General features: G+C 35.9%; 1 protein-coding gene and 1 long non-coding RNA gene across 4 annotated transcripts in view; one reads left to right on the forward strand and one right to left on the reverse strand.

Annotated features, from left to right (window-relative positions):
- ITFG1 (integrin alpha FG-GAP repeat containing 1) overlaps window positions 1-13,062 on the forward strand; it is a 97,641-nt gene that overhangs the window by 63,337 nt on the left and 21,242 nt on the right. For all 3 annotated transcript variants that reach the window (XM_075434204.1, XM_075434206.1, XM_075434205.1), the window contains 4 exons: window positions 5,237-5,387; window positions 5,871-5,979; window positions 10,131-10,174; window positions 12,084-12,162. In XM_075434204.1, coding sequence (XP_075290319.1) covers window positions 5,237-5,387; window positions 5,871-5,979; window positions 10,131-10,174; window positions 12,084-12,162 — 383 coding nt within the window. The remainder of the gene's footprint in view (window positions 1-5,236; window positions 5,388-5,870; window positions 5,980-10,130; window positions 10,175-12,083; window positions 12,163-13,062) is intronic.
- Window positions 973-13,062, reverse strand: part of LOC142362933 (uncharacterized) — a 38,518-nt gene continuing 26,428 nt past the window's right edge. The window contains exons 3-4 of the long non-coding RNA XR_012765391.1: window positions 11,244-11,356; window positions 973-3,894 (exon numbers count right to left, since the gene is read on the reverse strand). This is a non-coding gene — a long non-coding RNA (uncharacterized LOC142362933). The remainder of the gene's footprint in view (window positions 3,895-11,243; window positions 11,357-13,062) is intronic.

Consider the following 13,062-nt stretch of genomic DNA (forward strand, 5'->3'; position numbering starts at 1 on the left):
GAACGTACTTTTAGACCAAATCCTTAAAAATACCTACAAAACACTGAAATAATGACATGATAGAAATAATGTTGGTTTACTGTCCTTCCAGGTGAGTAAGTCAGGAAAGTGACTGATAGCTTCCAGTATTCTCAGAACCACCATAAGACTACACTGTTTCATCTCCTGCCATATACTTTCGATTTCAAATAAAATCATGTAATATTCTGACCGCATGGAGACATTCCTTAACAGCAACAACAACAAAAAAGGAATATCACTTGTGGCTGCAGGTGTGGTGGGGGTTTGAACCCAGAAACTCAATGAATTCCAACAAGTGAAGATGCTAAATTCACAGTCGATTCTTACGTATTTATCTGTCCATTATGAAGTCTTTAAACTTCTGACTTGAGTCAAAACCTGCACATTAGAATTCCAGTCCATAGATTTTTCTTCAGGCTAGATACATACATGAATTTTTCATCCCTAGTTATGACTGTGTTAGAAACTGTGTATGTATATAGAATAATAATAGGTAAAGGGATTTTATCAGTAGTTATTAATTGGTTCATCTCTACTTCCTATCTTATCTAAATCTGTTCACTTCTTCACATGCTGGTTTTAAATTGACTCTGGTAACACTGAAAGTGTAAGTACTGCATGTGAGTCTATAAACACTTCTCTTTTTCCCACTTAATTACATGAAACAAATTTTGTTTAACCAGCTGTTTTCAAATTAGATGCTAATAATTGGCATCTTGCTTTGCAAACATGTTATCTAAGGAAGCATTTTTTCAGTTATGCTTTTATTCAAAGGAAGTGTTTTTCAATGGTAAAGTCATGGTAAAGTGGAAATACAGTATCTCTCTGACATTGGTGATAAATAACAGTAAAGACTGAAACTTGGAGATAGCAGACAGCTGCATATGGGCAGCTGAATGAAACACTTCGAGTATAACACACTTCTAGAAAGTTTTCCAGGTATTCATGCTTAGTTTTAAATTAATGTACATGTATTAATCTTTTTATGGGTATACTTGAAAGGACCCTTATTTGACCAAATTATCTCTTCCTAAGTCATTGTTAGTTGTCACTTGTCAGAGGTAAGGTTGAAGACTTCTTTTAAATGTAGGATTGATGAGCACCTTTTAATTGAGCAAAAACCAGAGGTAAATTCAATTATTCTGAATGTCTGGAGTAAGATATTAGTCATTTAGATGTCCCCTGTATAACTGTAAATGAACTAGCCTAAAAATGATAGAACGAGAGATGTGTGAAATTAAGCAGTAAATATTTAATTCCAATTGCAAAGAAATATGCTAGAACAGAACTGAGATAAGTCTTCAGTCTTTCTTCAGTGTTAAACCTTGCTTGTAGTTATTCAGCCTTACGAAATTTGGCTTTGCTGCACAGACTTTGGTCAGAAGGTTCCAAATTGTAGACAACTCTAGACTTTATTGAGCATGATTCGTAAGCTGTTATGGGATTAAGTTGTGCAGGTATTACACAATTTAGCTGCTACTGTGTATACACATTGGTGTGTATACCTAGATATTAAATGTGCTGTAAGTAGCATGTTAAGGGTGATACGCTATTCTTAGTTCAGTTTTTTTCTCTGCCTCTTCTCAGTATTTAAGCTGAATTGTTCGATACTGACTGTTACAGATTTGTGTAGCAGTTTAGCATTGATTTTAAGGTTTTACCATCGTAGCAGTGTCTGTCATTATGTGTTTTCCCGTAGGCTTTCAGGGGCATTGTTTTGTCATTTTAAGGATACTGATGATTTTCATTGTTACAGGGAGATTTTTTTTTCTGATGGTGTTAATCTTTAAAATTTGGTTCAAAATAATAGGAAGGTCATAAACTTGCTCTTGGTTATTGTGGTAGGTAGCAGAAATAAAACACGGATGTAGATACTAGTGATGCTTGTGTATTAAAGCCCTAAATAACTAATAATTCCTTTGCAAACAGTAAGGCACTGCAACTGCCCCTGTTGCTGCAGCCTTTCAAACAAATGGCCAACACGCCATGATTTCCTCCTCCCATGCTGAGGCGTAGCACACGGGAACTCCGGTACCAGCACTGCCCTGGGAGGAGGATCAAGGAGGACATAACGTGGCTAACAATTACTAAGACATTATACACATGTACACATACATAGTTTCTGGTGTCCATTAGTGTTCATTATCATGTAATCAAAACCTAAAATAATTTATTAATATTTTATTTCAGTGTTTATTTTTTATCTTGTATTGAGTCAAGTGAGAATTACTTGACTGTGCCCACGAAAAAATTAAATTTGTGCACAAAGACAACTAGTTATAATATGTGCAGCCTTCAGTGGAACTCAGAATGTAGCTCACCTTGAAAACTAGATGGGACTTTAAAGCACTGAGGCTGTTTGTATATGTGGATGTGAGGAAGGCTGCAAGTACATTGCATTCATTTGCTTTTTAGAGGTAGTTACTTTGAAATTGTGTTACGGATTACTCCTATGTTTTCATGATAAAATCCTTATCTAGTATATTATCAAGAAATAATGGGCTGAAAATACTTTAGGAAAAGGAAAGTCATGTTCACTCAATTTCAATCAAAAAAGGAATTATTTACACATAAGCAAACGTATCAGAAATTAATATTTTCAGCAGAAACTACTAATATTTCAAGAGTGTATTTTAGTTGGCAAATGCTGTTCAAATACTAATGGCAGGTTATATCATTCAAAATCTTGGCCAGAAATGTGAGGAAAGTTAAGAATCAAATGGAATCATTTTGGAATTAAATGTGAGCCTGCAACTTAGTTCCTTACTATAAATAATATTGGTGTTTTTGAAAGGAAAAACAAAATGCTGTAGAAGACACCTGATGATATTCTCAAGTTAAAGCATTTGTTTAGAAGCTACATATCTAATAAGTTATTAACTCTTCTCATTGTGCTTTTCAAAGATACTTTTAGAGGAAATAAGAGGAATTTAATGCTGGTATAGATGTCAAAATGATTAGAAGACATCAATAAATAAATGCCAAGGAATTGCCTTGGAAATTGACAGGAAAGAAGGCTCAGCTTTAATTATAAGCTAATAAAAGCTAGCTTGTAAACAGGAAAAAAAAAAAACCCTCTGCTTCTAGTGAAGTGATGCGTTTCTGTAAATGCCACTTAAAAAAAAAAACCAAAACACTAAACTTAAAAGTAGTTTAATATTGCAGTTCTCACCTGAGCCTTGTTTTATCCCATCTTTCTCACCAGTAGTGATAGTTTTCATTAACTTTAGAATTGCTTTGTTTTTGTTTGTTACCCTGCAGGTTCTTAATTTTTTTATAGTAAGCAATAACACTGACTCTTTAAAAAATCAAAATAAAGAAATTAGATTTCAGCTTCATATGACTCACAGCAGTGAATCTAAACCTATGCGTATGTGCTTGCAGGTATAGTTAACATTTGCTGTACCTTAACATTTATATGTCACATGTTGGAGTTGTTAATTGTACTAGGTAAGCTTGTCTTCGTGTTTCAAAAGGGACTGTATAGATATAAATCAGTAGTAGTATGAAATGTCCTGCTGCATATTACGATAAACATTAGTAGACTTTCAGTTATATTCTGGTTAGGGATTCTCCAGACCTCCGCTGCTCTGCCACAAGGGACACTACGACTATGAATTTTTTTTTCTTCCCCTCTACAAGGTAGCTCTCCTACAGTGCACTTTTCAGTCTTCAGCATCTGTTTAGGGTTCAGGATTGGTTTTTTTCTTCCTGTTTGTCTTCTGTTTCTCTTCTTGATACAGAAGGTGAAGGAAAGTAGCATTTCCCTGCTCAGTGCCACTTTGATTAGTATCTTCCTTTGTTCTCGCAGTGCAGTTGGTGTTACATTATTGTTTGTCCAGTTTGTGATGTTTTGAAAGTCATTAAATCACACTACCAAGGAAAGGAAATAAAAAGGGTTCATGTAGTAAATAAACTTCTTGTGTCTAACCGTGCACAGTTTAGACTTGAACAATACTCTGTACGTAAAGTGTAATGCAAGCTTGACAATCTTTTGTCTTTGAAATAATTATCATCTAATAATTTCTGACAATTTGAAAAATGTGAATTGAAAGAAAATTTTCCTATTGAGGTTCTAACTTGGCAACAGGCAAGGAAACTGATTTATTCTGCTGTCAAATGTTTTTTTTTGGGGTAAATGTTTTGTCCTTCTCTATTTCTGAAATGGATGGAGCAGAAATATTAATATCATGGGATATAGTTCTTATGAGTAGCAAATTATCTGAAATATACTATAGAAACACAGGGGGGGAATGGGGGGGGACAAAAGAAAAAACAACAACAAAAAACAATATCCTGAGGCGAAATGCTTGTGTGTGTGACTGCATGCTGGAGGCACTGGATGCCACTGAGATACAGAAGAACACCTTGTTGTCACCCTCTGAAGCAGCAGTATGTTCAAGGTCATAATGAAGAAGTGTTTTTGGTTATTGCCCTGGGCTCTGACATGCTTAGCTAGCTTTACAGAGCATTGTCTGCTCCATTGCCTGGCTCTGCCCCCAGAATGAGAGGAGGAAACTTCAGCTGTTCCCATTGCCAAGGCCATGATGGATTCTAGCGGGCTCTCAGGATACAGACCTGCCAGTGAGAGTGGCGATGTTACAGTATCAGAGACGGCGTATAATGCTATTAGTCGTCAGCATGGTTTCTCTTGTCCTATTTGTACTGTGCTAGTAGGTTGGGTTTTGTGTTTTCTATTTTGCTTTGAAACAATGGAAAAATAACCATAGAGACTTGGTTTAATCTTAAATTTGTTTAAAACATCATGCAATGTGTAAGAAAATGTATTAATGGAGCTGGGGTGGGAAGAGATTGTCATAAAATAATCAAAAAGCACTGACACTTTTAAAGTAGTGTTTAAGCTGAAGGACCGTGGAGGAATTAAGGAAAATGGCAGATAAGTGCACTTGTTTCAGAATGAAGTAAGAATATGTTCAGTCTTTTGAGTGGATGGTTAATGAAATCATTCCTGCTGATTTGGACCCATTTATTTAGTGAATTCATTGGTTTAAGTCAGGCATGACATAATAATTATAATTCTGTCTGTAAAGTTAACATAAATGCTTATGGATTTTAAAGTATCCAGTGGCTGCTAGCTTTGTTTTTATTATACTTAACTTCAGCAGACTTAAATTATTTAATTACAATATTTTTGTAATGTCTATTATTTATACTGTTCATAGCAAGTAAGTTGTTTTATATACATGTTTTACAGCAATCAACAAGCATTTTTACTAGAAAATGTCCCATGCAATAATGTAAGCTGCAAGAGTGCACGTCGTATGTTTAAAGTATTTTGGGAGCTCTCGGATCTAAATCAAATCAAGGATGCAGTGGTAGCAACCTTCTTTGACATATATGAAGACGTAAGTTCAACTCTTTACTACAGCAAAAAAAGCAGCTCTCTTTCCGTGTTGCTGTGTCTGTCTGTGTGCCAGTGGCAGACTGCTTTGTAGAAACGTTGGCTTCACAGCACATGGCAGGCAGTGCCTTCAGCCTGGCAAATTCACTCTTGAGATGCTTCCTGGAAGGTGAGCAGACAGCAGCAGCCCATCACTGCCTAAGAGTCTGCTGCCCCTCCAGGTGCTCCATTTGAGCTGCCCTCTTCAGTGGCAGGAAGCAAGCCATGGACCACACACGTTGGCCTGGCTAGCTGTGGATGGAGCACTCTGTCCTAAATTGCCGTAGATTAATAAGATTTGAAAGATACTAAAATTAGTAGTGAAGGTGTAACCTTTGCTGCACATGCTCTTATTTTTTCCCTTGTATCTCTGAAGGAATTTGTTTGTTAAATTTAGATGTTATATCTAGAGTAAATCAGCATTCTAATGTAAACTTTTTTTCCCTAGGGAATCTTGGATATCATTGTGCTAAGCGAAGGCTACTCCAACAAGGACTTTGCTATCCATACATTAAAAAATAACTTTGAAGCAGATGCCTATTTTGTTAAAGTTATCGGTAAGTTATCACTGTATAGTGAAGTCAAAATGGGACCTTGAGAGGAATGTGAATATTTGAGCCTCTGTATATAACAACATCATGGTAATGCTGTGTATGATAATCCTAGAAAAGAAAAAACACAGCATGGAAAATATTAGGGATTGCAGAAATCTCTTGTTGCAGAATCTGAACTTGGATAAATTGCTTATGTTTCATTTCAAAGGGTTTCTTCTTGTTTTTATTTTAGTGTACTTATTAAAATTCAAAGTAATTCTGCCCACTATTTTCAATGCTTTAGCTGTTTTTAATATTGGTGGTGACCACAATCACCTTTAAGTGTTCATCATCTCTTGAGTGTGTAATTGTTTTTTATTTATTTATTTTACAAGAATGCATGTCTTATTTCACTCGGAGGCAGGCTAAATCTTTCCTTTCATCCTGGAGCTTTCTTTCTGCATCCTAGCAAAATTCTAAAGACAGATACTAGGTCTTTAAAACCTCATTTCTCAGCTGGCTTCTGAAGGAAAAAAGAGAATTACCAAGTGTCTAAAAATATGATCTGCAGGGAAAGAGCACATGGAACCAAGTTATTCAGCCTAAAAGAAAAATGTAAGGAACATCCGTGTCTTAAATTCATAATGATGCATAACAATGGGAGAAGTGTTCTGTGTGTCCATGCAGGATGCAACATAAAGTAACAAACTATGAAGAGTAAATAGTAAGAATAATTTCCACAATGATGGCTTGTGAAATACAAGCATAAGTTCCTGGAGAATTTAGTTACCAGAGTTACCAATATTAGAGATCCTGACAACTAGGTTAAGAAATTATGTAGTATATTTAATTGTTTTTGAGGGAAAGGGTTGGACTAGCTGAATGTATGAGGCCCCTTCTGTGAATGTTTTATACAAACCTTCACTTATCTCCTCACATAACATAATGTTGTCTATATAAAAATGGCATTAGATCTACACATATCTATCATTCAACTTAGATTTATTTTGTTTTAATGTGAGATGCTGCTTTAAATTTGGAGGAAGATTAGCTCATACATCACTAATTTGAGGAAAAATAAAATTCTGTTTGCACATATAAGTAAGTATGCCATAGTGACACAGAAAGGAACCAGAAGAAATTACAGCAATATTGACTTGAAGGAACATGCTATATTTGTCCACAGTGACTGCCTTTTTATTCTGCATATTTTCAGAAACCTAGGCAAGAAACAATAACCAATTACACTTATTTTCATCTGTGCCCGAAGTGGTTGCAGTCTTTTTCCAGCAGAGAGTTCTGTCTTTTTTGCTGTACTTCTGTAATATCAAGCCTACTTTATAGAACCACAGAATGGTTTGGGTTGGAAGGCACCTTATAGATCACCTCGCTCCAACCCCCCTGCCATGGGCAGGGACACCTTCCACTACACCAGGTTGCTCAAAGCCCCGTCCAACTTGGCCTTGAATGCTTCCAGGGAGGGGGCAACCTGTTCCAGTGCCTCACCAACCTCAGAGTAAAGAATTTCATCCTTATATCTAGTCTAAATCCAGCCTTTTTCAGATTGAAGCCGTTACCCCTTGTCCTGTCGACAAGGAGTGATGGAGTTCTTTCCAATATCAACTGGAAATGACGCAGAATCTAGCACAAAATGGACTGGTTTCATTTCAGTGATGATGAGCATGGTGTATGTTTTGCTTATGCTGCATGATCTGTTCTGAGAGCCAGTTTGTTTCCATGTGTCTGTCAGTTTGGTGTTTTTGTCCTGAAAGCACTACATGGCACAAAATACATCTTACCATAAAAGCACAGAATGACAATGAACGTGGCAAGGGTGTGTGAATTAATTAGATGCTTGGTTTAAAAGGCTAGAGTTAAATGATGATATTTGTAATTGAAAGTAATTAGGTTTTCAAATTGCAGGCCCTACCATGTTCATCCAGACTGCAGAGGTGTTGAGCTTTGAGCTCATTGCTTGTCTGTCTTCCTTGATTTTTGGAGAACAAGTGAAAAATGAGGCTGTATGTGAGCTTATGAGGACAAAGCTAAACAGGAACAGCTAGAGGTTCACCTTCAAAAATTGTATTTGCCTTCATGTTATTTAAATGCATCTAATCCTTCTAAAGCACACGTTCTGCACACCGTAAGATAAACAGAACTGCAGCTACTACTGGGGGCTGATGCATTTATTACTTTCTCCTTTGCCTGAGCTTTGTTCTCACCGTAATACACTATAATGATTTGTCATGTTGATGGAAGCCTTCTTTTAAATAATACTGTATATGGGTAGTGTAATTCACACAAGCATGCAAAAAATCCTCTAGAAAAATCTTGCACTTCCCAAAGCCATATCAGAATTATAATTGTGTGATATTTTAATGGGGAAAGGAGTAATTGGCAACATGCTTTTTGATTCACTCTGTGTAAATCTATCTTAAAAATTGGAGCAAGCCTTTTTTTAGCACCCTTTTAGGGCTTGAGTATTTTTGCATAGAAGCCCCAGGAAATGGGAATTAATGAGTGGTCTAAAAATATTTTTACTGTGATACAGGGGAGAGTATTTCTAACAAAACATGTTTTGTGTGAGTTAGCGTATCAATAAATGCATTGTGTTCACTGACTTGACATATGGACAATGAGAACACTTTTGCTCATTATAACTGATGTCAAATGTACTTGGTCAGATTATTTGTTCCAGTAGTGAAATTGAACAGCAAATTGCAGTGTGGCATTTTGCATCAAAATGGGAACAGTTGGTTCCACTTGCATACACATCTATGTAGAACATATAAAATAAGCTTGTAGCTTAAAAAGTCTATTTGTAGATACACAGAGTCTTCACATTCTGCTTTGCCACACCTTCCTCTTACATGTCCAGATACTTGTTTTGGACTGTATAAAAATAATAGATTTTTCTGTATTTGGCAATTTAAACATTTTTAAATTGCAGGTGACTTGGGAATCATGACAGTTGTTAATATTTGCACACAATATTAGAAATATTCCTTCACTATAACACTGCCATTTCTTACACCAGTAGGGAATGATTTCTAATCAGACTATTATGCTATGAACTTCTTATGTGCACCTTTTAGTATTTCCCTGTCCCCAAACATTTTGTACCAGAAGCTCCATGAAGCCTTAAAGTAGACAGAAAATGGTTTCAAAAAAAAAAAAAAAAAATCTTGGTGGTTAGGATGACCTGCCCTTAAATCTGGTCCAAATCCTAGTTTTCACTGTCTGCCACACTTGTTTCGGGATACCTTAACTCATGGAAAAGTTCTGGTTTTACTTGGCTTCGATACTGCCTGGTCTGTATCCTCTTCCCTGCTCATAGCCATTATGGGGCTGCTGCTCAACCACTCCGTTGTCATTCGAAGTCCAAATGTTGCGTCAGAATGATACCTTAGATTTTTGTGTGTCTGTGTGTTATTTGTTTTAAAGACGTGTTAATACTGATGTTCTAGTACTCAATGTGACAGGATGTTCTAGGTTATAGACCAGATGGCTTTCATTGTCCGCTATTTAGTTGATAATAAAGAAGTGTTTAACAGATATTTCTGTAATTTAACTGATTTTTCAAACTAATAAGTTTTAAACGAGTAATTGAACAACTGTCACAGGCTTTAGATATTAAGTAGGATTACATGCATCTGCTTACAATACTTTTGAAATCATAGAATAAATAAGTAGTGAGATTTTTGTTTGTTACAGCTTTTGTGAATTGCTTTAAATCATGTTTTAAAACTATTCCTTGTATAGAAGGAAAAGCCTTTACTTACCTTTTTACCAGTTTAAATAGTAAAGCTGAATCTCTGCCAATATTTTTAAATGGTTAGAAATTAAGAATAATGAATAAAATGTACAGTCCATCATTTTAAAAATATTATAATGTGGAATTTGTTTAACTGGCAATTCTCTCCTTTTGAAGCTGGTTAACCAATGAGGTATGATAAAACAGTGACCAGCTGATTAATTCTGGCAAAGTAGTATGCTTCAAACAGACTAGGAATTTTTTTCATATATTAATATAACTGATATAGAGGACATTTATTGTCTTTATGTGTTTTAATGGATACCTGATGCTGTTACTGTACTTTGACAGATTTCAGAGGCAGACCTTATAAGATGGCTTGTTAACATAAACACTACAAGCTCACTTTTTGTTTTTGCAGTTCTCAGTGGCCTCTGTTGTAATGACTGTCCTCGGAAAATAACAGTAAGTATAACTATAACTTTGCATTTACTATTTAGCTTCAAATAAGCTGAGGTCTGATTAAATCAAAAGCTTTCCACATATTAAGACAGTTGTTGACTAGAAGAATGTATAATCCAAATCATGATTGGCCAAGTTCTGCATGTTTGAGACTCATGCTTTTCACCAGCTGCCTGCTCAGAGACAAAATCAACTGACTGATTCTGCAGTGAGCTTTGTGACCCAGCATCATGGGGGCTGGGATATACCAGATACAAGAAAAGCTTGTGTAATACAGCTGGATGCCCAAACTGTGTACTGTGCCAAGTCTTGTTCTGGGCAGTCAGAAAGGCCAGGCAAAACTGATTATGGGACAGATTCAGCCATACAGTTGTTTCTGGACTAAAATACAGTAAGTGGGTCCAATGAAGGATAGAAGGGCAGGAAAAACACTTGGTTCTGATGATTCTGCAGATAGCTACATGAACGTGTGCTGATTTCTATTTTAATTATTTTAATCATCTCCAGAGACCCTGCAACTCACTCACCAACCTTTCAATTAGCAAATGTTCACCAATGTTCACAGTGAAAGTTGGCCTAAAGTAGGAACTTAGAGGAATCAAAACTAGCATTAGCACTTTAGCTCTGCAAAAATATGAAATTAAATTTTTACTTGAAAATACAAAAGCTGCTTCAAATGGGACCAACTTTTTCTTCATACCTATTTTAAGACATAGGTTTTAATTTCTGGTATAAAATAATGAGGGGGGGGTGATAGTATTATTAGCTTAATTACAAAACTAAAGAGAGGGCTTAAAAAGCAAATCTTGACAGCAGATGTTGATGAACGTTTCATTAGCAAGATCATAGAAATACTATTGCCTCCACTGTAAAAGAAATCCTCTCTCAGAAAGTAACAAATTACATTATGTCAGAATACAGCTACTTAGTGGGGGGGCATCATGTTTTCACCTTATTTACTCATCTTTCATAGATCTGCATTAACATCACCTTTGTGGTCTCCTTACTCTTCATTCTAATCAGTTATTCTTCAGGCTTTTGATCATTATCACTCTTACAGTTTAGAACTTACTGGTTTTTGAGGCATGATGTGAAATGTCTCATCATCTTTTCTTTTAGGTGTTCTTTCTGTAACTCATTTGAAAGATCTTTACTGGATTTGATACCCTAATATCAGCTTGAATTCTGCATTAAAAAAAAAAAAGAAAATTTTCTTTAAAATCTGTTCTTACAGTTGTCCCCGCTCCTCTTCTTTCCCCCACCATAGCAGATAATTGTTTCCCCCCACCTCCTTCTTAGGTGAATTTGTTGTGGTTCATCACTCAGTAATCCACAACTCTGATTTCGCCCCCGACCCCCCCCCCCCCCCCATACTTTGATGTTTAAGTACACTTCCTCCCTCAAGAGAATTTGCTTAAAATAGATATTGGTACTCAACAACTAACTATTCAACCACTTTCATGAATTAAATAAAACACTGCTAAATAACAATAACAAAATTTTGAATTTGTGTAGTATTTTTCAATTCAGAAAGACCATCAAGATAGTGCATTCTCTCAGACAATATCGAATGAATTCTGCTTTTTCAGAACGTGCAGTTATTTCTTTTAATTTTAGGGTTTTTTTATTTTACTTGTAACTTCCAAGGAAACATTAAACCTCTTGCCAGAGGACTGAATAGTGTTGCTTTCTTCGTGAGAAACTAAACATTACTTAGACAACCCATTAGCCTTATTTTGAAAATTAATTTCCACATAATGCTATCACCTAAACAGTTGCAAGATTTCAAAATTATCCATATCAACAGGAAATCATTAATCTGGAAACACTTTTATTTGGCTTACTGTTATATTACTATAGCTTTGACTGTTCCTGAAATTTTGCCCGCTTTTTTCTTTTTCCCCCCCTTTAGCCTTTTGGTGTTAATCAGCCTGGTCCTTACATCATGTACACTACTGTAGATGCAAATGGATACCTGAAAAATGGGTCAGGTAAGATAACCTCATAATGAGAATACCCATGGCATGGTCGGTCTGTATACACTTCTCAGCAAACTAAAGACGTGGAAAGAAGTCTACAAAGTGAAATGGTTTTGAATAGCGTCTGCAGTTTACAAGGCAAAAAACCCCTAACTTTCCCTTCTTTCTTTACAGATTGCATGTTTATTACAAACATTGCAACTGCATTCTTTTTCACTTTCTTCTGTTCCATGCAAATAGGGTTTGAACAGTTGGCTATATCGCCCAATCTGAAAAATGGTTGGGTACAATATCATCAGTTTGTGAAATAGCGTAAGCTTCTAATGATTTGCTTTTTCTACCAGTTCCTTAGCAATTACGTATTAAGAAACAACAGTGGCCTTGAAATATCCAAATAGAATCTTATAGCCACATGGAAAAGGATCAACATAATACTCAGTGAACTGAGGCTGTATTTTTCTGGAGTTGTTCACTACATCTGGCAGGCTAACAGGCATCTGTAAAATCATGAGTAGCACGAGGATGATAGAGGGAGAATGGCTGCATCCTTTCATATAATACAAGAATTACAAGGTATCAAATAATCATTAGGTAACAGGGTCAAAATAAATGGAAAGAAGCAGTGTTTTCATGCAACTTATAGCTTAACTAGAGGTTTAATTGCGTGTGATGTTGCAGATGCCACAGTTTACATGAGTCCAAAAACAAAGTAGACAAAAAAAGAATAATCATTATGCCATGGTCCAGGCAGTTATGATGTTAGAAGAATGTCCTGGGTTTATGCTGTCTTCCTAGATATGTACTAGTACTCCTAGAAGACAAAGGTATCTGTACCAAGTGGTCTATTAGTCTAACTTCTGACTGTTAATCTTATGACCACATCTCACAATGGACTCACTTCTTGCTTAGGCA

The sequence above is a fragment of the Opisthocomus hoazin genome, chromosome 12 (assembly GCF_030867145.1).
Source record: "Opisthocomus hoazin isolate bOpiHoa1 chromosome 12, bOpiHoa1.hap1, whole genome shotgun sequence".
Lineage (NCBI taxonomy): Eukaryota > Metazoa > Chordata > Aves > Opisthocomiformes > Opisthocomidae > Opisthocomus > Opisthocomus hoazin.